This window comes from Engystomops pustulosus, chromosome 10 (assembly GCF_040894005.1).
Source record: "Engystomops pustulosus chromosome 10, aEngPut4.maternal, whole genome shotgun sequence".
Taxonomy (NCBI): Eukaryota; Metazoa; Chordata; class Amphibia; order Anura; family Leptodactylidae; genus Engystomops; species Engystomops pustulosus.
The window spans coordinates 11,281,049-11,304,346 of record NC_092420.1 but is presented as its reverse complement, the minus strand read 5'-3'; the positions used below and the strand labels follow the sequence as shown (position 1 = coordinate 11,304,346).

General features: G+C 42.1%; 1 protein-coding gene across 1 annotated transcript in view; it reads right to left on the bottom strand.

Annotated features, from left to right (window-relative positions):
• Positions 1–960: 960 nt before the first annotated feature.
• Positions 961–23,298, bottom strand: part of KLHDC8B (kelch domain containing 8B) — an 86,698-nt gene continuing 64,360 nt past the window's right edge. Inside the window, exons 5-6 of the mRNA XM_072127218.1 lie at positions 9,065–9,166; positions 961–1,770 (exon numbers count right to left, since the gene is read on the bottom strand). Of these exons, the coding sequence (XP_071983319.1) occupies positions 1,574–1,770; positions 9,065–9,166 (299 nt within the window). The 3' untranslated portion in view covers positions 961–1,573. The remainder of the gene's footprint in view (positions 1,771–9,064; positions 9,167–23,298) is intronic.

The window sequence follows — 23,298 nt, the reverse complement described above, 5'->3', positions numbered from 1 at the left end:
TACAAAAATACAAGTGCGTGGCTACCATGTGGACCAGCAGACGATGGAGCCATCTCCACTTCTGGATAACTCTACATAAAAAAGGTTTGGTCCAAGGACATGACGACCAAAGAGGTAGGGATGGAACTTACTAATAGGTCCATCTACTGAGAATGTTGGAAGTATCTCCACAAGGGTAAAAGATCTGGTCAAAAAAACATGGGGTCAAAGTTCAGAACTACGAATTTAGGGAGAGGAAATTGATCGTTGAAGAAAATACGGAGATCTGTTAAACAAAGCCAGACCCAAAATTCCAGTAACAGGTCTTCCGGTTTCGAGGGTCAGATGTTTGACTTTGGTCACTTGGTGATCCAATAATGCTAAATTTTAGTGGAACATCATCAATAAGCGACTAAGAGCTCACCTGCAGGTCAATGGTTACACAGACCCTAAAGGAGATGCTCTGCTGGGTCAGAGGCTGGACAGATGTGACCACCTACCTGTGGAAGGCGTATGGGGAGCTACAGGAATAAAAGTGTCGGACAGTTGGATTTCACCAATGGTTTTGGCCTCAGGAGATAAGCCACCCCCAGAGGTGCGTTAGAATATCCTCTAACCATAATTTTTTTGACACCCACAGAAGGGGAGCAATGAGTGGGACAACTCTTATAACCCATGATGTAGGACCAGCCAAAGCCAAAGTACAGGCGGTCCCCTACTTAAGAACACTCGACTTACATACAACTCCTAGTTACAAACGGACCCCTGGATGTTGGTCATTTATTGTACTTTAGCCCTAGGCTATAATAATCAGCTATAACGGTTATCAAATGTGTCTGTAATGAAGCTTTATAGTTAATCCTGGTTCTTATACCAATCCAACATTTTTAAAATCCAATTGTCACAGAGACCAAAAAAGCAAAATGATTCCACTTTCCAATCCACCAACCCCCAACAATAAAATAACAGGACACCATCTGCTCATTTTCTGGAACATTTTTAATCATATCGCTTATGCATACACTAAATATTTCTTTAAGACAAACTGTGAGTTGAAAACAGAAAAAACAAAAAAAAAAAAACTTTTCATAAAAAATAAATCCCTTATAAAGTGTCACATGTTGTCCATAACGTACAGTAAGAATCCGGCTTGGCTTTTAATCACATTCGGACGTTACGACGATGAATTCTTAAGAGTAGGATTGTCGATTGTACTAGTAAATAGGACTCTCTACGGCCTCGTTTTTGGTCTACTTTATCTTATTTTTTTGTCATCGTTGTCCACACGTGTAAGTCAGTTTGGATACAACTTCTCTACGAGACTCCTAGAGTAATACGCCGTTGGTCTTACTCAACTGTGCTCCTCGGATGAAGCTAGACCTGGTCTTCTACACAAGTGACCATGTCGAAAAAAATGTCTCGGGATCATCAAGAAATCAAACTAGTCTTCATCCATCTTCTGTCAATGGAACGATCTTCTTCAGATAATCCCACCACCATAGGTCTCCGATCTTCATGACAAGAGATGATCAGGCACTTTCCACTACCAACATTTGTTGGCTGAGTATTTTGAGTATTTTTTTTAAGGTTCTTCTCATATGTCCTCCAGAACACATAGAGCTTCCACAGCGCTGCTAGGTCCCTGCGCTACCCCGCCGATGACGAAGAGCATGTTGTTGGACTGAATGCTTGAGCAGGAACATCTTCCTGTAGGCATGGAGGGCAAAAATTCCCACCTCTTTTTCACCGTGTTAAAGCCTTCGACTGAGTTCAAGGGGGAGGGTTGGTTACCTGTTGGAACACAACACAATCATAAAAGGTATAAACATTCTACAAATTTATAGAGCGAATTGATATTCTACATATGAGCTGTAGACGAACAATGAGGGCAAGGTCTCCTCCCGATCTATATGCTACAGGAACAGAACAACCACTGGAGTCCACCATAAGAGAACCTGATGCTGGCCCGTGGTGGTCTATGTGGTGGCAGAAGACAAAGAGTGCTAAGTATAGATGGTCTCTAGGAGTTTGAATGGGAGGTTTGGGGTCTGAATATGTTTAGGGCTCTGGAGTACCCTGGTCTAGAACATGCAATAGAAGCCTTCTAAAAACAAAAGTCATAATGAGGGTCTTTGGTCTCCTTGGGACAAGAGGCCGTGTGTTCATAAGATTTCTTTTTCCATTTATTCCAACTTCACATTTCACAACATCAGGACGTTAAAATGCTGCCTGGAGACCTGCCCAGACACCTCCTACTTTGTGGTGAAGTTTTACAGGCTCCACCCCCTTTACTAAGAAGGACATTTGGAATTATTTTTTGTGAAAATTTTGGACGGTCCTAGGAAACTTGGGACAGTCTGTCTATCCTAAATCATGTTTTAAAGCCTGTTTAATGGTTGGACATTGACACAGATCAGCTACCCAATGGACGGCACTAGAGATCCATCTGTATTTCTCCTGGAAAAGTGAAGACTTAGATCTCCACAAGAGAAAATGGGCACCCTCTAAATATTCACAAATAGAGTTATTTCACTACCTTTCACGTGCTATTCTGTTTCATAGATTCAAGGGCACTAAGAATTTTTTGTATAGCCCCCACTGTTTCTGAGATATCAGTCCCAGTATCTGACCACTATAATCCTCCCTACTGACAGAGAAGAGCTACTGGAGCACTGGAGGGGGCGTGTTATAATAATCTCAGTGTCAGAGTAGATTATCATAACACACGCCCCCTCTAAGCATCAGCTCCTCCTCTCTGTCAGTAGGGAGGATTATAATGGTCAGATACTGGGGCTGAGATCTCAGCGACAGTGGTAGCTAGAATGGAAATTCAAAGTGTCCCTGAACCTGTGAAGCCACTCCTTACTGTTGGTATGTGCATCACTACATGTGTGAGGTAGTGAAAAGTTTACTTTAACAACTGTGCCTCATTACTTCCGGTAAAATATTTCCTTATTCAACCAAAACAAGGAATATTTTTTCGCCTGTAACGCGCCTATAGCAGAGTCCTCATCTAGTACGGACAAGCATGGGTGCTGCTTCTTCCTTGCACTATGGATAGTCCTGGGGATTAGCAGCGAGCGGCTTAACAAGGTCTTCTGCAATATACATGACAGAGCTGAGAGCCGGCAGCAGATCATGTATAAATTCATAATCAGACCCTACAAGTGCATTACATGGAGGATCCAGAATAAAAGGAAGTTTCCGGAACGTAGAAGAGTCAAATGGATTGTACCGGGTCGCCATATGGTATTTGTCATAAGATGGATCCATAGACTTCCGTATCATCACCTCCCTATCACAGGTCTTACGGTATAACTATCAGGCGGTATTATTTACATGATGTCATCATCTGTATCCGCAGTAACTGAAGGGCCGGGACCTCTATCCCTGTGACGGAAGGAATATTTCTGACCCGCGTTCAACATAAAAAGCCGTTTCCGAGGAGTAAAGTGTCCGTCATAGCGAGAGCCCCGGAGATCAGCGCCATTGTGTGAGGAGAAAGGTCAGGCTTTATGTGTACACAATGGAGCCGGCTCCCTTCAGGTGCTTCTACCTTCCCGCAGCTTCCAGCACGGTTTCCATGGAAATCTATAGGCCCAGGACTCATTATACAATAATCCCATGTCACTCATGTTTTCCGCCAGGAATATTCCATCAACAGAATCTAAATAGGTTGTGTCCGAGTCCTGAGATGTCTGACAGGACAGGAGGAGACGGGAAATTCACTGCCAACATCATTTTGCTATTTTCGAGAACTTGTGTACAAGTAAGAGAGTGAGAATAGTGCTGATAAATATTACATGTCTCCTCCAGCCGCAGGACACAGCCTGACACATCCAACCTCCACAGCATCCCTCACTAACCCCAGCACAACATCAGTACAGACTGATAGATAGGAGATAGACGGAGAAATAGATAGACATTTGTTAGATAGATAGACAGATATGAGATAGATAGATAGATAGATATGAGATAGATAGATAGATAGATAGGAGATAGATAGATAGATAGATAGGAGATAGATAGATAGATAGGAGATAGATAGATAGATAGATAGATAGATAGATAGATAGATAGATAGATAGATAGATATGAGATAGATAGATAGATAGATAGATAGATATGAGATAGATAGATAGATAGATAGATAGATAGATAGGAGATAGATAGATAGATAGATATGAGATAGATAGATAGATATGAGATAGGAGATAGATAGATAGATAGATAGATAGATAGATAGGAGATAGATAGATAGATAGATAGATAGATATGAGATAGATAGATATGAGATAGATAGATAGATAGATAGATAGATAGATAGGAGATAGATAGATAGGAGATAGATAGATAGATAGGAGATAGATAGGAGATAGATAGATAGATAGATAGATAGGAGATAGATAGGAGATAGATAGATAGATAGATATGAGATAGATAGATATGAGATAGATAGATATGAGATAGATAGATAGATATGAGATAGATAGATAGATAGATAGATAGATAGATAGATAGATAGATAGATAGATAGATAGATAGATAGGAGACATTGACAGTAAAATATCGGCTATGATAAGTAAAATGTAATTTCTGTAGTATAGTAGACACAGCCGGGTATTATATAACTATGTGTGAGACATAAGCCGGGGGTCGTGTGCGGATGTTCTGGTGACCCCCGCGTCTGAGTGTGAATAAGTCATTAGTGATTCTGCAGGAATTCAGGAAGACAAAAAATCCACAATAATATGTGACTGCTATTTTGAGGAGTTGTGTCAATTACCAGCTTCACCCTTGTGGCTCGGTAAATTTGATGGTTTGGATCCTGGGTCTAATGAGCCGTACAATATGGCAGTCAGTCCCGGGAAGTGACAGTTAACCCCTTTACTGCCAACAACTTACAACCATGCATCCAAAATGAATCATGTGACTGTGCTTAGATGAGACAATTTTCCATATCTTCCCGTATTTTCCATGTCTCCATGTAATATGATTCTATATAAAACCTGATACAAATTATCTTCCCTTGTAACAAAATTAGACTAAAGGGTTCTATTATTATAAATAAAATATTGTTAGGTAAGTTAGCAATAAAAAAAAAAAATAAGCCCCACCCCTGAGGAGTCTTCTCTCAGGTAAGGGGGGCGGGAGGGGTCAATCTATGCTTTTGGAAACAAAGCAGAGAACCGGGTTTCCCACAGTTTAGAGGTCCTTGTCTAGTTGTTCTTTTATCCTGAAGACTATTGTTGGTTACACACGGGAACTGGTTTTATGAAAGAGCCTGGCACCTGATTTTACATTGGTTTCGCTCCTTTTGTTATTTTGGCATCACAGATGCTGTCAATTTTTTTTGGCAATTGATGATTTGGCTTATTAGAAGACGATTTGGTCATCAGATAATTTGGCACCTATTATTAGGCCATTTGACCCTTGTTGTCAGATGATTTGGTACTTGTCAGGTGATATGGCCTCTGTTTGTTGTCAGGTGATTTGGCTCCTTTTATAAGATGATTTAGTGACTTGGCCCTCGCTGTCAGATGATTTGGCGTCTCCTTCAAAACACTTTAGCACCTGCCATAAAATTGCCCGATTATTTGGCACATGCCTTTCCTTAATTTGGTACATGTTATCCCCTCTTTTGGCCCCCGTTGGGAGATGTTTTGGCCCCTGCTCCGAGATGTTTTGGCCCCTTCTCCGAGATGTTTTGGCCCCTGCTTCGAGATGCTTTGGCCCCTGTGCTCGGAGATGTTTTGGCCCCTGCTCTGAGATGTTTTGGCCCCTGCTCGGAGATGTTTTGGCCCCTGCTCGGAGATGTTTTGGCCCCTGCTCAGAGATGTTTTGGCCCCTGCTCGGAGATGTTTTGGCCCCTGCTCAAAGATGTTTTGGCCCCTGCTCAAAGATGTTTTGGCCCCTGCTGGGAGATGTTTTGGCCCCTGCTGGGAGATGTTTTGGCCCCTGCTGGGAGATGTTTTGGCCCCTGCTGGGAGATGTTTTGGCCCCTGCTGGGAGATGTTTTGGCCCCTGCTGGGAGATGTTTTGGCCCCTGCTGGGAGATGTTTTGGCCCCTGCTGGGAGATGTTTTGGCCTCTGCTGGGAGATGTTTTGGCCCCTGCTGGGAGATGTTTTGGCCCCTGCTGGGAGATGTTTTGGCCCCTGCTGGGAGATGTTTTGGCCCCTGCTGTGACATGTTTTGGCCCCTGCTGTGACATGTTTTGGCCCCTGCTGGGAGATGTTTTGGCCCACGCTGTCAGCTGCTTTAAGTTGTTTTGGTGCCTGCTGTCAGATAATTTGGCACCTGCCGACAGCCGTTTTGTTCCCTGCTGTTATACGTTGTGCTATGTTCTGTCAGTACATATGGAGGCCACTATCACATCAGGTGGCCCCTGGTGTAAGTAGCAGTGGCCCCTGCTTTCAGCTGAATTGGCCATTGCCTGAAAGGGCAAAAAAAAAACACAGTAAAAAACATCTACAACATTAAAAAGCTGCAGAATTTACCCCCTGGAGCTAGAAATCTCCCCGGTCCACTTCCTATTAACCCGAGCGGTTCTTTAATTGAAAAAAAAACCAAACATTTTGTTTCTAAATGTAAATCAATCCAAATCCGTGAAATTAAAAAAAACACACGGGCCAATTGTCTCAGCGTATTCTCTTTATGGCCGTCTAAAAGTGAATGACTGAGCAGCGGAGCATCAGCTGCTGAGACAAATTGGGACATTGCCTTAATAAATCCAGCAGCTGCTATTAGGAATTAGACTCGGAGACCAGGATGGGATTTAATCAATCGCAACTAAAAAGGATTTTTTTTTTTCCTTTTTTCCCTGAGAGATTTCATCGGATCTTAACAAGACGTTTCTAGGCGACTTCTGTGGAGGCATCATACGGCAGCAGCGAGACAATACCCTCCCGCGGTGCGCGGCCATTGTATCGTGACGCACGGGGTGGATGATGTGATACGTCGCTTCAAGCTATTAGCCTCCGTACCGGAAATTAGGAGCAAACGCGCTTTTCCATTAAATTTGTTCAGCTTCTGGAAACTCATATACATATATATTTATATTGCACCCGATGTTTCTTTTCAGCACAAAAAGTAGTAACATTGCAAACAATGGGGCTCATTTACTAAGGGTCCGCGGAACCGCAATTCCGTCGGGTTTCGGGAAATTTCCAATGTGCGCCGAATTGCCCCGGGTTTTTGGCGCACGCGATCGGATTGTGGTGCATCGGCGCCGGCTTGCATGCAACAGAAATGGGGGGCGTGGCCTTTGGACAACCTGACGGATTCGGACAAACCGCAGAATTTAAAAAAAGAATTGTGTCACAAGATCAGCACTCACATGCACCAGGAAGATGGTGAACTCCGGCGGACCTCGGCGCAGCAGCAACGGATGCAGGAACTCGGGGGCACGGGCTTAGTGTATCGCGGCAGACCAGAATACTCGTCGCAACTGGACCGGGTAAGTTAATCTCCCCCAATCTGCCAAATTTTTGCAAATATCGCCTTAAAGACCAATCATATAGAATTCAACCAATGACAAGCTGAGATCTGGGTGGTCGTGGTGAGCACCAATGACATGAGGCCTTTATTTTAAGCAGCGACACAGAAAACCGTAATTTATCCGCGTCACGGGGAGCAGCCGCTTGGTTAAATATGGAACCGTCTTAAGATGAATGAGAAGATAATGGTGTAACTTCTGTTATTTTTATCTGTGACAAGTATTCATTACGTCTTTAGTTCAGAGGATTGTAGGCAGCGCCGGCTCCACCAGATCACGCTGAGAGATTCACACAGATCTAGGAGATTAGGGAAGCGGCAAAAAACATGGAAATTAAAGAAATTAGCTGAAAAGAAATTTACTCTGGAGCAGAAAATTTCCTGCCATGCTACTGGCACTGCCCTATGCCATTAATGTGCCACTCAGAGTGCGGTGCCCCTCGTTTATCTAAGCCATGCCCTATATGTGACCCCTTCATAAGACACAATGGACATGCTCCTTTTTGTTACATAAAGTGCCCATAAAGCCCCATTTTCAGGATAATGGGACGCACTTCCAAAACTGCAAGAGGTCTCCACTGTGCATTTCATTACTGAGGGGGAGGCTGTTGGGCATTTCATTACTGAGGGGGAGGCTGCTGGACATTTCATTACTGAGGGGGAGGCTGCTGGACATTTCATTACCGGGGGAGGCTGCTGGACATTTCATTACCGGGGGAGGCTGCTGGGCATTTCATTACTGAGGGGGAGGCTGCTGGGCAATTCATTACCAGGGGAGGCTGCTGAGCATTTCATAATTTCATAACCAGAGGAAGCTGCTGGGCATTTCATTACTGGGGGAGGCTGCTGGGCATTACATTACTGAGGAAGACTGCTGGGCATTTCATTGCTGGGAGAAACTGCTGGGCATTTCATTACTGAGGGAGACTGCTGGGCATTTCATTACTGAGGGAGACTGCTGTGTTGCAGGGCACTACAATACCAGGGGAAGCTGCTGGGCATTTCATTACTGGGGAGGCTGCTGAGCATTTTATTACCGAGGGAGGATTCTGGGCATTTCATAACCAGGGGAAGCTGCTGAGAATTTCATGAGACAGGGAATCTGCTGGACATTTCATTACCGGGAAGGTGCTGGACATTTCATTACCGGGAAGGTGCTGGACATTTCATTACCAGGGGAAGGCAGCATGGGGCATTTCATAACTGGGGGGAGGCTGCAAGGGCATTTCATTACCGGGGGAAGCTGCTGACCATTTCATTCATGGGGGAGGCTGCTGTACATTTCATTAATGGGGGAGGCTGCTGAGCATTTCATTAATGGGGGAGGCTGCTGAGCATTTCATTACCAGGGGAGGCTGTTCCTAATGGCTTATACTCGAATCAATTAGTTTTTCAATTTCTTTTTGGATCGGCTTAGTCTCCAACTCCTTGGACCACTGGTGATCACAGAGGCATGGACCTTCATCCCACAATCTGAGCCATAATGGGGCTCCAGGGGGAAGGATTACAGAAGTCCTGTGATTTGGGATTCCGATGGTAGTAAGTAAGAGGTATGTGACTACATAAGACATGACGTGAGAACAGACTTACCAAGCCCTCCGGCCACCACCACTCGACCCCCCAGGTAGCCGGTCACAAAATCCGCTCTCTTTTCCCTCATCCGTGTAGACCGGCAGGGTTTGCTCCAGTTTCCTATAAGACATAAAAATTCCATCAACCTAAAGGCGTCTGTTTGTTACAATGTTCCAGCACCGCGGGCGCCTTCATTTTAATTTTTTTTTTTTTAACAAAATTGGAATTGAAGACAGTAAACAGTGTGGGGTGAGATAACGCGCTGGGAGGGGGTGTCACGTCTGGTGACGGCTTCTATATTCGCTGCTGGGAGGGGGGTGTCACGTCTGGTGACGGCTTCTATATTCGCTGCCACCGTTTTCCGCGCTGTCATCCGCAGACAATGGGATAAAGGCTGGTAATGGCCGCCCCTTGTGCGCAGGTAACAATACACACTTATTTACTGCGGGAGAAGACGGGAACAACTTCTACGCCACAGACCGCTTTGTTATACAACGGCAGAGCGGATTTAACCCCTTAGTGCCCAGGCTATTTCAAACCTTAATGTTCAAACAAGGTTTTCCTATTTTTTTTGCAAAAAGCCATAACTCTCTTATTTTTCTGATGACATATCCATGGGTGGGAAGGAAGGGGGGGGGGGCGAGATTTATCACCAGAAAAATAAGAGAGTCGGGTAAGAGTCAGACATATAGATAAGAACTACCGCATCCTCTTGGCAAGAGGCAGGACCTTGAGGATTGAAAGAGGCAGCAGGGTGAATGAACAATGCAAGGAACATTGTCTCTTGTAAATAATGCAGGTACAGATAGTACTCCCACCTTGTCTCTATCTGTAAATGATGCAGACCTGCCACCCTGGAAATGATGTAGGTCTCACCGTCTCTCTCCCTGTAAATGATATAGGCACAGATAGTACTACCTCCCTATCACTTATAGGTACATATAGTACAGCCTCCCTGTAAATGATGTAGGTAAAAATTGTGTTGCCTCCCTGTCTCCACCAGTAAGTGAAGTGGGTACAGATAGTACTGCCTCCCTGTCTCTCCCTGTAAATCATGTAAGCACAAATAGTACTGCTGCCAGGCCTCTCCCTGTAAATCATATAGGTACAGATAGTACTGTTGCCAGGCCTCTCCCTGTAAATCATGTAGGCACAGATAGTACTGCTGCCAGGCCTCTCCCTGTAAATCAAGTAGGTACAGATAGCACTGCTGCCAGGCCTCTCCCTGTAAATCATATAGGTACAGATAGTACTGTTGCCAGGCCTCTCCCTGTAAATCATGTAGGCACAGATAGTACTGCTGCCAGGCCTCTCCCTGTAAATCAAGTAGGTACAGATAGCACTGCTGCCAGGCCTCTCCCTGTAAATCATATAGGTACAGATAGTACTGTTGCCAGGCCTCTCCCTGTAAATCATGTAGGCACAGATAGTACTGCTGCCAGGCCTATCCCTGTAAATCATGTAGGCACAGATAGTACTGCTGTCAGGCCTCTCTCTGTAAATCATGTAAGCACAGATGGTACTCCTGCCAGGCCTCTCCCTGTAAATTATGTAGGTACAGATAGTACTGCTGCCAGGCCTCTCCTTGTAAATCATGTAAGTACAGATAGTACTGCTGCCAGGCCTCTCCCTGTAAATCATGTAGGTACAGATAGTACTGCTGCCAGGCCTCTCCCTGTAAATCATATAGGTACAGATAGTACTGCTGCTAGGCCTCTCCCTGTAAATCATGTAGGCACAGATAGTACTGCCTCCCTGTCTCTCCCTGTAAATCATGTAGGTACAGATAGTACTGCTGCCAGGCCTCTCCCTGTAAATCATATAGGTACAGATAGTACTGCTGCTAGGCCTCTCCCTGTAAATCATGTAGGCACAGATAGTACTGCCTCCCTGTCTCTCCCTGTAAATCATGTAGGCACAGATAGTACTGCTGTCAGGCCTCTTTCTGTAAATCATGTAAGCACAGATAGTACTGCTGCCAGGCCTCTCCCTGTAAATTATGTAGGTACAGATAGTACTGCTGCCAGGCCTCTCCTTGTAAATCATGTAGGTACAGATGGTACTGCTGCCAGGCCTCTCCCTGTAAATCATGTAGGCACAGATAGTACTGCGACCCTGTCTCTCCCTGTAAATCATGTAAGCACAGATAGTACTGCTGCCAGGCCTCTCGCTGTAAATCATATAGGTACAGATACCGGTAGTACTGCTGCCAGGCCTCTCCCTGTTGCCTCCCTGTAGGTACATATAGCACTGCTGCCAGGCCTCTCATGTAGGTACAGATAGTACTGCCTCCCTGTTTCTCCCTGTAAATCATGTAGGCACAGATAGTACTGCTGCCAGGCCTCTCCCTGTAAATCATGTAGGTACAGATAGTACTGCTGCCAGGCCTCTCCCTGTAAATCATGTAGGTACAGATAGTACTGCTGCCAGGCCTCTCCCTGTAAATCATGTAGGCACAGATAGTACTGCTGCCAGGCCTCTCCCTGTAAATCAAGTAGGTACAGATAGCACTGCTGCCAGGCCTGTCCCTGTAAATCATGTAGGTACAGATAGTACTGCTGCCAGGCCTCTCCCTGTAAATCATGTAGGTACAGATAGTACTGCTGCCAGGCCTCTCCCTGTAAATCATGTAGGCACAGATAGTACTGCTGCCAGGCCTCTCCCTGTAAATCATGTAGGTACAGATAGCACTGCTGCCAGGCCTCTCCCTGTAAATCATGTAGGCACAGATAGTACTGCTGCCAGGCCTCTCCCTGTAAATCATGTAGGCACAGATAGTACTGCCTCCCTGTAAATCATGTAGGCACAGATAGCACTGCTGCCAGGCCTCTCCCTGTAAATCATGTAGGCACAGATAGTACTGCTGCCAGGCCTCTCCCTGTAAATCATGTAGGCACAGATAGTACTGCCGCCCTGTAAATCATGTAGGCACAGATAGTACTGCCTCCCTGTCGCTCCCTGTAAATCATGTAGGCACAGATAGTACTGCTGCCAGGCCGCTCTCTGTAAATCATGTCGGCACACAAAGCACTATAAGTCTCTGTATATCATGTAGGCACTGATAGCACTATCTGTATAACTCTCTGTATATCATGTAGGCACAGATAGTACTACCTCCCTGCATATAGGTACAGATAGTATATCCTCCTGTTCTCTCTCAGTAAATGATAGAGGTAATGGCGTGAAAAATGAGCAAAGGGATAACATTTATCAGATGATTTTATGAAAACTTATTCAGACGATAAAGAAGATAGGACAAGGCATGGACTGGGTGCGCTGAGTACACTGAGGGTGCACACAAAGGGTTATACAGTTGTTGATGACTTTTTGCATTCTCCTAGTCTTCAATTAACCCTATGAGAGCGCTGACCTCCATAGTCCGCATTGCTCCTACATGGACTGTTTTCGGGCTGACACACGGCAGAGCTCACTTGGGTAGTATGAGAGATATGGAACAGCGTGTGCTTATCTCTCACAGCCCCTGGGATATTCAGCGTACAGACAGCTGTGATCCTGCCGAAAGTGAGGCCAATGCATTCATCTGCTCGGCTGCCCGGACCACGATATCTGGCTGCCAGTTGTCATGGCAATTGAAGAAATTGCTTTATAACATCTACAGATCTTTGGTCTAATCCCATCTACATTCCAGCCCCAACTTCCAGCTAACCCTATCACAACGGCGGCCATACACATACCCGATAGGTGGACGTCTACATCGAGGAGGTGGCAAGACGATCATGGACAGTTCTCTTAATTATCTCTTGTTCCTTCATACTTAAAGGGTTTGTTCCATGATAGAAAGATATCATCTATCGGTCCACTAGGGGTCCGAGCACACAGAGAACTGGGGAGAAGTGTGGACACATTGCATCTGCCTCCATTGGCTGAAAGAAGAGCAGGTTGGGTATGTGGACCTGGCTCCTCTTCAGGGGAACCAAAAGGAAACTTGATGTCCCCTCTTCTCCCAATCACAAGAGTCAGACCCCTAATTGTGGATAGTGTCAATTATGGAACCAGATTATTTTCGGAAATTTTCTGATGTATGTAGGCTTCTTATTAAGGTTGTCACTATGGATAAGGCATTTAGTAGGAAGCCTCTCCCAAAAATAGGACAATATAGATCAAAAATGGTTCCCCAACGATAGGCTACAATGGGGACGCATATCAATCTTTGTTGGAGGCTGAAACGTAGATGAATATCCATGAACACACATACACAGGGTATCTTAATGTGCTGTACTTTTTGGATAAGCCCCTCTTGGTCATGATTGCGGGAGCCACAAGGACCAGGACCACATTTGGACCTGAGCAGGAGGACTCGGGGACGTGGATATATCAGTTTCTTTCCTTGTTACATGGTGACAACTTGGCTAATTAACCATTAAGAAGACTTTGTAGGCTCCCCCCCCCCCCATGGAAGCCATGATGACAGCCATGTTTCTTGTCACCTGACTATACCAGGAACCAAATTGGCAGAATACAATTTTTAACATATAGGGGCAGAGTTACTTACCCGGTCCATTCGCGATCCAGCGGCGCGTTCTCTGCGGTGGATTCGGGTCTTCCGGCGATTCACTAAGGCAGTTCCTCCGACGTCCACCAGGTATCGCTGCTGCGCTGAAGTTCCCCGAGGCCCGCCAGCGTTCACAATCCTATTCCTGGTGAAGGTAAGCGCGTGTCCAGCGACACTTTTTTTTAAAAATGCGGCGTCGGGTTTTCGTACGGCCACGCCCCACGATTTCCGTCGCGTGCCTGCCAGCGCCCATGCGCCACAATCCGATCGCGTGCGCCAAAAACCGAGGGCAATTCAGGGGAAATCTGCGCAAATCGGAAATATTTGGGCAACACGTCGGGAAAACGCAAATTGGGCCCTTAGTAAATGACCCCCATAGATTCTTCTTTTTCTTCACCAGCCAATGAATACTTGATCACAAGTGAGACAAGAAAATAGTCAAAATTTGTTTGTACGGCCTAAAAAACATAAGACGTCGCTGCTTATCTTGATGGTGCAGATAGATGGAGATGCTTGCCCTCAGGCTTGGAGGAGCTATGATCATCTCTGGATGATACAGAAGTGATTATTGTTCCAGAATGAATCGGATCAGTGCAGCTCAGCTCAGCGCCTCGGATAAAAAAAAATTGCCACTTGCTTTTTGTTCCCGGCATAGAAGAGATGTGAAGACGGAGAGATGCTAGATGACCGCGGGGCAGCCTGGAAATAGAGATGAGGCCACAAACAGGACAACCAAACACCAAGATTAAAGCTCAACTCAACATATGCCCAGACTCGCGGTTACGTCACCTCTTATGTTCTGTGAACCACTGTAGTCTTCCAAGCCGATCTTTCCTTGTGATGTTCCATACATCTCGTAGATGTATGATCCCTACACAAGGGCAGATCAAGGTCTACGAAGAACATCGCCCCCCACCGAGGCTTACGTTGCCTCCTACGTTGCACTGTAGAGTTGCTTTCTTTATGAGGATTCTTACATCTCGTAGAGTCATGTGTAATCCTTTCACTAAGGCAAATCAAAGTCTACGAAGACCATCAGCGCCGTATTGTGTTTCTTCTCTTCTCCCTCGATTCAATCAATCACAAAAGTGGGTATGTCCTACAGTCCATTATACAAAGCTTAGCCTCTACTATGGTTCACCTCAGGTCACAACCAGGTTAGACATCATGGGGGATCAAGTGATGGGGATCCAAAAGCAATGATCCCCATCAACAATGAAGTTCAGTTCTGGTTGAGGATGTTCATTAGAACAACAATCCCTTTTCCCAATAGTAGTATCACTCACTTTTTAGAGATTCTGTAGAAAACTAAAGCAGCAAATTGACCAGTCTCAATGGACATCTGCTTCGCTTTGCTCAAGGTTTGATGTCTTCCCTCTCGTTGTGCTAAGTAGATGTCTGGTTAACCAAAATCCATGTATAAACCAAGCATCACTTCACCAGTAATGGAAGTGTATATTCCGTATTCTGTCTTGTTCCGCTATTCCTGGATGTTCTCAGATTGTTACCCCCTGCTCCAAAGAAAAGTCTGGATCTCCCAGGACTCATCCATATAGACAGGAGCCAAGGCCTCTTCTAGTAGGCGGCTACTGGGGTTACTCTATAAATGGATGAGGAGACTCCACACCCGTCACATTACAGGAGACTGGGGCATAAATGCTGGGAAAAAGCAGGAATGGGGAAGCTTTTATGGACCAAGTTCCCAAACTACAACCAAAATCCCCTAAACATGGTAACATGAGGCCACCATGGTAATTTAAGCAGTAACTTTTATTACGGCTCTATCCTGGCGCAGCTTTCAATTGTATAAGCAACTTGAGGAGGTCAATGCATTAGAAAGTAGGCGGAGGAATTGAGATTATCATTGCGGCTTCCATCCAGGTTCTCCTAAACAGAAAGACTCGCGGAGGCCGGGAGCAGGTGATCAATGATAATCCACTTTACATTAGAAATTAGCACGACACATCCTGAACTGCCTTGTCTGCCGAACGCTGTGCTGTGGTCATAGCCTAGGTGACAACATAAAGGGTTCTGAGTGCCACCACTGGGTTCATTCACACGGCCAGGTGCTCACCCGGGCCGGAAGAAAGGGATGAGCGCTCGTCACCCCTCCATAGGCAGAAGAGCGGCCCGATTCAATTGACCGGGAGCCATTGAAGTCTATAGGGGTTATGATCTGGTCACAAATCATGCGACCACATCACGGCGCTATTACTACAATCTAAATGGGGCCTTAGAGGGTTGCTATTAGTACATTTATGTACAAGAATATAACTACTATAATACTGCCCCTATGTACAAGAATATAACTACTATAATACTGCCCCCTATGTACAGGAATATAACTACTATAATACTGCCCTCTATGTACAAGAATATAACTACTATAATACTGCCCCCTATGTACAAGAATATAACTACTATAATACTGCCCCCTATGTACAAGAATATAACTACTATAATACTGCCCCCTATGTACAGGAATATAACTACTATAATACTGCCCCCTATGTACAAGAATATAACTACTATAATACTGCCCCCTATGTACTAGAATATAACTACTATAATACTGCCCCCTATGTACAAGAATATAACTACTATAATACTGCCCCCTATGTACAAGAATATAACTACTATAATACTGCCCCCTATGTACAAGAATATAACTACTATAATACTGCCCCCTATGTACAGGAATATAACTACTATAATACTGCCCCTATGTACAAGAATATAACTACTATAATACTGCTCCCTATGTACAGGAATATAACTACTATAATACTGCCCCCTATGTACAGGAATATAACTACTATAATACTGCCCCCTATGTACAGGAATATAACTACTATAATACTGCTCCCTATGTACAGGAATATAACTACTATAATACTGCCCGCTATGTACAGGAATATAACTGCTATAATACTGCCCCTATGTACAAGAATATAACTACTATAATACTGCCCCCTATGTACAGGAATATAACTACTATAATACTGCCCCCTATGTACAAGAATATAACTACTATAATACTGCTCCCTATGTACAGGAATATAACTACTATAATACTGCCCCTATGTACAAGAATATAACTACTATAATACTGCTCCCTATGTACAGGAATATAACTACTATAATACTGCCCCCTATGTACAAGAATATAACTACTATAATACTGCTCCCTATGTACAGGAATATAACTACTATAATACTGCCCCCTATGTACAGGAATATAACTACTATAATACTGCCCCCTATGTACAGGAATATAACTACTATAATACTGCCCGCTATGTACAAGAATATAACTACTATAATACTGCCCCTATGTACAAGAATATAACTACTATAATACTGCCCCTATGTACAAGAATATAAGTACTATAATACTGCCCCCTATGTACAGGAATATAACTACTATAATACTGCCCCTATGTACAAGAATATAACTACTATAATACTGCTCCCTATGTACAGGAATATAACTAGTATAATACTGCCCCCTATGTACAGGAATATAACTACTATAATACTGCCCCCTATGTACAGGAATATAACTACTATAATACTGCTCCCTATGTACAGGAATATAACTACTATAATACTGCCCGCTATGTACAAGAATATAACTACTATAATACTGCCCCTATGTACAGGAATATAACTACTATAATACTGCCCCCTATGTACAAGAATATAACTACTATAATACTGCCCCCTATGTACAAGAATATAACTACTATAATACTGCCCCCTATGTACAAGTATATAACTACTATAATACTGCCTCCTATATACAGGAATATAACTACTATAATACTGCCCCCTATGTACAAGAATATAACTACTATAATACTGCCCCCTATGTACAAGAATATAACTACTATAATACTGCCCCCTATGTATAAGAATATAACTACTATAATACTGCCCCCTATTTACAGGAATATAACTACTATAATACTGCCCCCTATGTACAGGAATATAACTACTATAATACTGCCCCCTATGTACAGGAATATAACTACTATAATACTGCCCCCTATGTACAAGAATATACTACTATAATACTGCCCCCTATGTACAGGAGTATAACTACTATAATACTGATCCTATGTACAGGAATATAACTACTATAATACTGCCCCCTATGTACAAGAATATAACTACTATAATACTGTCCCCTATGTACAGGAATATAACTACTATAATACTGCCCCCTATGTACAAGAATATAACTACTATAATACTGCTCCCTATGTACAAGAATATAACTACTATAATACTGCCCCTATGTACAGGAATTTAACTACTATAATACTGCCCCCTTTGTACAAGAATATAACTACTATAATACTGCCCCCTATGTATAAGAATATAACTACTATAATACTGCCCCTATGTACAAGAATATAACTACTATAATACTGCCCCCTTTGTACAAGAATATAACTACTATAATACTGCCCCCTATGTATAAGAATATAACTACTATAATACTGCCCCCTATGTATAAGAATATAACTACTATAATACTGCCCCCTATGTACAAGAATATAACTACTATAATACTGCCCCCTATGTACAAGAATATAACTACTATAATACTGCCCCCTATGTACAAGAATATAACTACTATAATACTGCTCCCTATGTACAAGAATATAACTACTATAATACTGCCCCTATGTACAGGAATATAACTACTATAATACTGCCCCCTATGTACAAGAATATAACTACTATAATACTGCCCCCTATGTATAAGAATATAACTACTATAATACTGCCCCTATGTGCAAGAATATAACTACTATAATACTGCCCCTATGTACAGGAATATAACTACTATAATACTGCCCCCTATGTGCAAGAATATAACTACTATAATACTGCCCACTATGTACAAGAATATAACTACTATAATACTGCCCCCTATGTACAAGAATATAACTACTATAATACTGCCCCCTATGTACAGGAATATAACTACTATAATACTGCCCCTATGTACAAGAATATAACTACTATAATACTGCCCCCTATGTACAAGAATATAACTACTATAATACTGCCCCCTATGTACAGGAATATAACTACTATAATACTGCCCCCTATGTACAGGAATATAACTACTATAATACTGCCCCCTATGTACAGGAATATAACTACTATAATACTGCCCCCTATGTACAAGAATATAACTACTATAATACTGCCCCCTATGTACAAGAATATAACTACTATAATACTGCCCCTATGTACAAGAATATAACTACTATAATACTGCCCCCTATGTACAGGAATATAACTACTATAATACTGCCCCTATGTACAAGAATATAACTACTATAATACTGCTCCCTATGTACAGGAATATAACTACTATAATACTGCCCCCTATGTACAGGAATATAACTACTATAATACTGCCCCCTATGTACAGGAATATAACTACTATAATACTGCTCCCTATGTACAGGAATATAACTACTATAATACTGCCCGCTATGTACAGGAATATAACTACTATAATACTGCTCCCTATGTACAGGAATATAACTACTATAATACTGCCCGCTATGTACAAGAATATAACTACTATAATACTGCCCCTATGTACAAGAATATAACTACTATAATACTGCCCCTATGTACAAGAATATAAGTACTATAATACTGCCCCCTATGTACAGGAATATAACTACTATAATACTGCCCCTATGTACAAGAATATAACTACTATAATACTGCTCCCTATGTACAGGAATATAACTAGTATAATACTGCCCCCTATGTACAGGAATATAACTACTATAATACTGCCCCCTATGTACAGGAATATAACTACTATAATACTGCTCCCTATGTACAGGAATATAACTACTATAATACTGCCCGCTATGTACAAGAATATAACTACTATAATACTGCCCCTATGTACAGGAATATAACTACTATAATACTGCCCCCTATGTACAAGAATATAACTACTATAATACTGCCCCCTATGTACAAGAATATAACTACTATAATACTGCCCCCTATGTACAAGTATATAACTACTATAATACTGCCTCCTATATACAGGAATATAACTACTATAATACTGCCCCCTATGTACAAGAATATAACTACTATAATACTGCCCCCTATGTACAAGAATATAACTACTATAATACTGCCCCCTATGTATAAGAATATAACTACTATAATACTGCCCCCTATTTACAGGAATATAACTACTATAATACTGCCCCCTATGTACAGGAATATAACTACTATAATACTGCCCCCTATGTACAGGAATATAACTACTATAATACTGCCCCCTATGTACAAGAATATACTACTATAATACTGCCCCCTATGTACAGGAGTATAACTACTATAATACTGATCCTATGTACAGGAATATAACTACTATAATACTGCCCCCTATGTACAAGAATATAACTACTATAATACTGTCCCCTATGTACAGGAATATAACTACTATAATACTGCCCCCTATGTACAAGAATATAACTACTATAATACTGCTCCCTATGTACAAGAATATAACTACTATAATACTGCCCCTATGTACAGGAATTTAACTACTATAATACTGCCCCCTTTGTACAAGAATATAACTACTATAATACTGCCCCCTATGTATAAGAATATAACTACTATAATACTGCCCCTATGTACAAGAATATAACTACTATAATACTGCCCCCTTTGTACAAGAATATAACTACTATAATACTGCCCCCTATGTATAAGAATATAACTACTATAATACTGCCCCCTATGTATAAGAATATAACTACTATAATACTGCCCCCTATGTACAAGAATATAACTACTATAATACTGCCCCCTATGTACAAGAATATAACTACTATAATACTGCCCCCTATGTACAAGAATATAACTACTATAATACTGCTCCCTATGTACAAGAATATAACTACTATAATACTGCCCCTATGTACAGGAATATAACTACTATAATACTGCCCCCTATGTACAAGAATATAACTACTATAATACTGCCCCCTATGTATAAGAATATAACTACTATAATACTGCCCCTATGTGCAAGAATATAACTACTATAATACTGCCCCTATGTACAGGAATATAACTACTATAATACTGCCCCCTATGTGCAAGAATATAACTACTATAATACTGCCCACTATGTACAAGAATATAACTACTATAATACTGCCCCCTATGTACAAGAATATAACTACTATAATACTGCCCCCTATGTACAGGAATATAACTACTATAATACTGCCCCTATGTACAAGAATATAACTACTATAATACTGCCCCCTATGTACAAGAATATAACTACTATAATACTGCCCCCTATGTACAGGAATATAACTACTATAATACTGCCCCCTATGTACAGGAATATAACTACTATAATACTGCCCCCTATGTACAGGAATATAACTACTATAATACTGCCCCCTATGTACAAGAATATAACTACTATAATACTGCCCCCTATGTACAAGAATAGAACTACTATAATACTGCCCCTATGTACAAGAATATAACTACTATAATACTGCCCCCTATGTACAAGACTATAACTACTATAATACTGCCCCTATGTACAAGAATATAACTACTATAATACTGCCCCCTATGTACAAGAATATAACTACTATAATACTGCCCCCTATGTACAAGAATATAACTACTATAACACTGCCCCCTATGTACAAGAATATAACTACTATAATACTGCCCCCTATGTACAAGAATATAACTACTATAATACTGCCCCCTATGTACAAGAATATAACTACTATAACACTGCCCCCTATGTACAAGAATATAACTACTATAATACTGCCCCCTATGTACAAGAATATAACTACTATAATACTGCCCCTATGTACAAGAATATAACTACTATAATACTGCCCCCTATGTACAAGAAAATAACTACTATAATACTGCCCCCTATGTACAAGAATATAACTACTATAATACTGCCTCCTATGTACAGGAATATAACTACTATAATACTGCCCCCTATGTACAAGAATATAACTACTATAATACTGCCCCCTATGTACAAGGATATAACTACTATAATACTGCCCCCTATGTACAAGGATATAACTACTATAATACTGCCTCCTATGTACAAGGATATAACTACTATAATACTGCCCCCTATGTACAGGAATATAACTACTATAATACTGCCCCCTATATACAAGAATATAACTACTATAATACAGCCCCCTATGTACAGGAGTATATATAATACACGGCTCTGGTTGTGTATATGAGACGTCGCTCTGGAGTTGGATTGTTAGTAAAAGTTGAATAGCCGCTATTTATCCGCTGGTCGGGCGGTTGCGTTGCAGATAATTGCGGTTTCCTATGGAGTCCTGGGTCACACGACATCAGAATGACAGCGTCGCTCTGGATCCTATGAATGTCATTATCCAGCGGAGATTTGACCACCAGGAAGAAGAATATATAATAAAAAGCTCCAGCAGGAAAAAAGCAGCAAAACAAGTGAGAGAGGAAGAGGGTGGGGAAGGGGGGGTGGGGTAACGTCTAAACCCGATCACTCACTGACTAAAAATAGCTTTTCATTTACTGTAGAGACTAAGTATAGACAGAGAGCGAGAGGGAAGGGGGCGCTGATTACACCGCCGAATCATACCATCAAAAATCAGTCATCCAATCAGTGGAGAGCAACGGTTATCATACAATTTTTTTTTTTTTGCTTTTTTTTTTTCCGAAAAAGACATAAAAAGTATATTCAATACACTCCGGGGATGGCGCTGAAATTATTTAAAGCTATAAAGTCTTCTTAAAGGAAATCTACCACCAGGATGAAGGATTGTAAACCAAGCACACTGACATACTGGTGTGTGCCCTCTCTGGCAGGATCTGCTCTTCTTGTAGCTTTGTATGCCTTTGTTTTTAAGAAAAAGAGGTTTTAAAAATTATGCTGATAATCCTTCGGGGCTCCAAGCTCCATTGACATCTATAGAGTCTGGAGCCCCTGAGGTTCATTTGCATAATCTTCTAAACCTTTTTATTGTAAAAACAAGGTCCTAGGAAGCTAAAAGAAGAGCATAATCCGCCAGAGGGGGCACTCACCAGTATATTAGTGTGTTTGGTTTACAATCCTTCATCCTGGTGGTTGATTTCCTTTAAGGTCGCATCAGAACTAGACATATGAAATGTAGGTATCCTACACCGTAAAGAAAGTTTCTGGTAGAATTAGGGAGCACAGAGCACAGCAGTGTGAGTGTAACCCACCAGTACACTTGGAGAAGCTACAATCCTGCAATATACATCCACATATCACAGTTCTGCTGCTACTAACAACATACACAGGGGTCTGATTACACATTTCTCCAGGGACAAAACATAACATAGACTGCACTTGCTGATAGGTTCCCTTTGTACAGACGCCCTTTAAATTCATATATTTTTTCATTGGAAACAAAAATGAAGCTAAATCTGAGACTGTATTGCCTGTTGCTTGGAGTCTATTAGCATTCAGACCTTCATTAATTCTGGTGAAAAGTGGGTCATGACAAGAATGATTCCTCCTATATCCAGGGTGCGTGTCATTCCTAAAGACGGAGCCCCTCAAGAATCCACTAATTGTGCCTGTGCGGAGGGGGTGCAGCAGTACAACACAGAGGATCTCAGGTACATCACCCCATCCTGTCCAGATACATCAGCC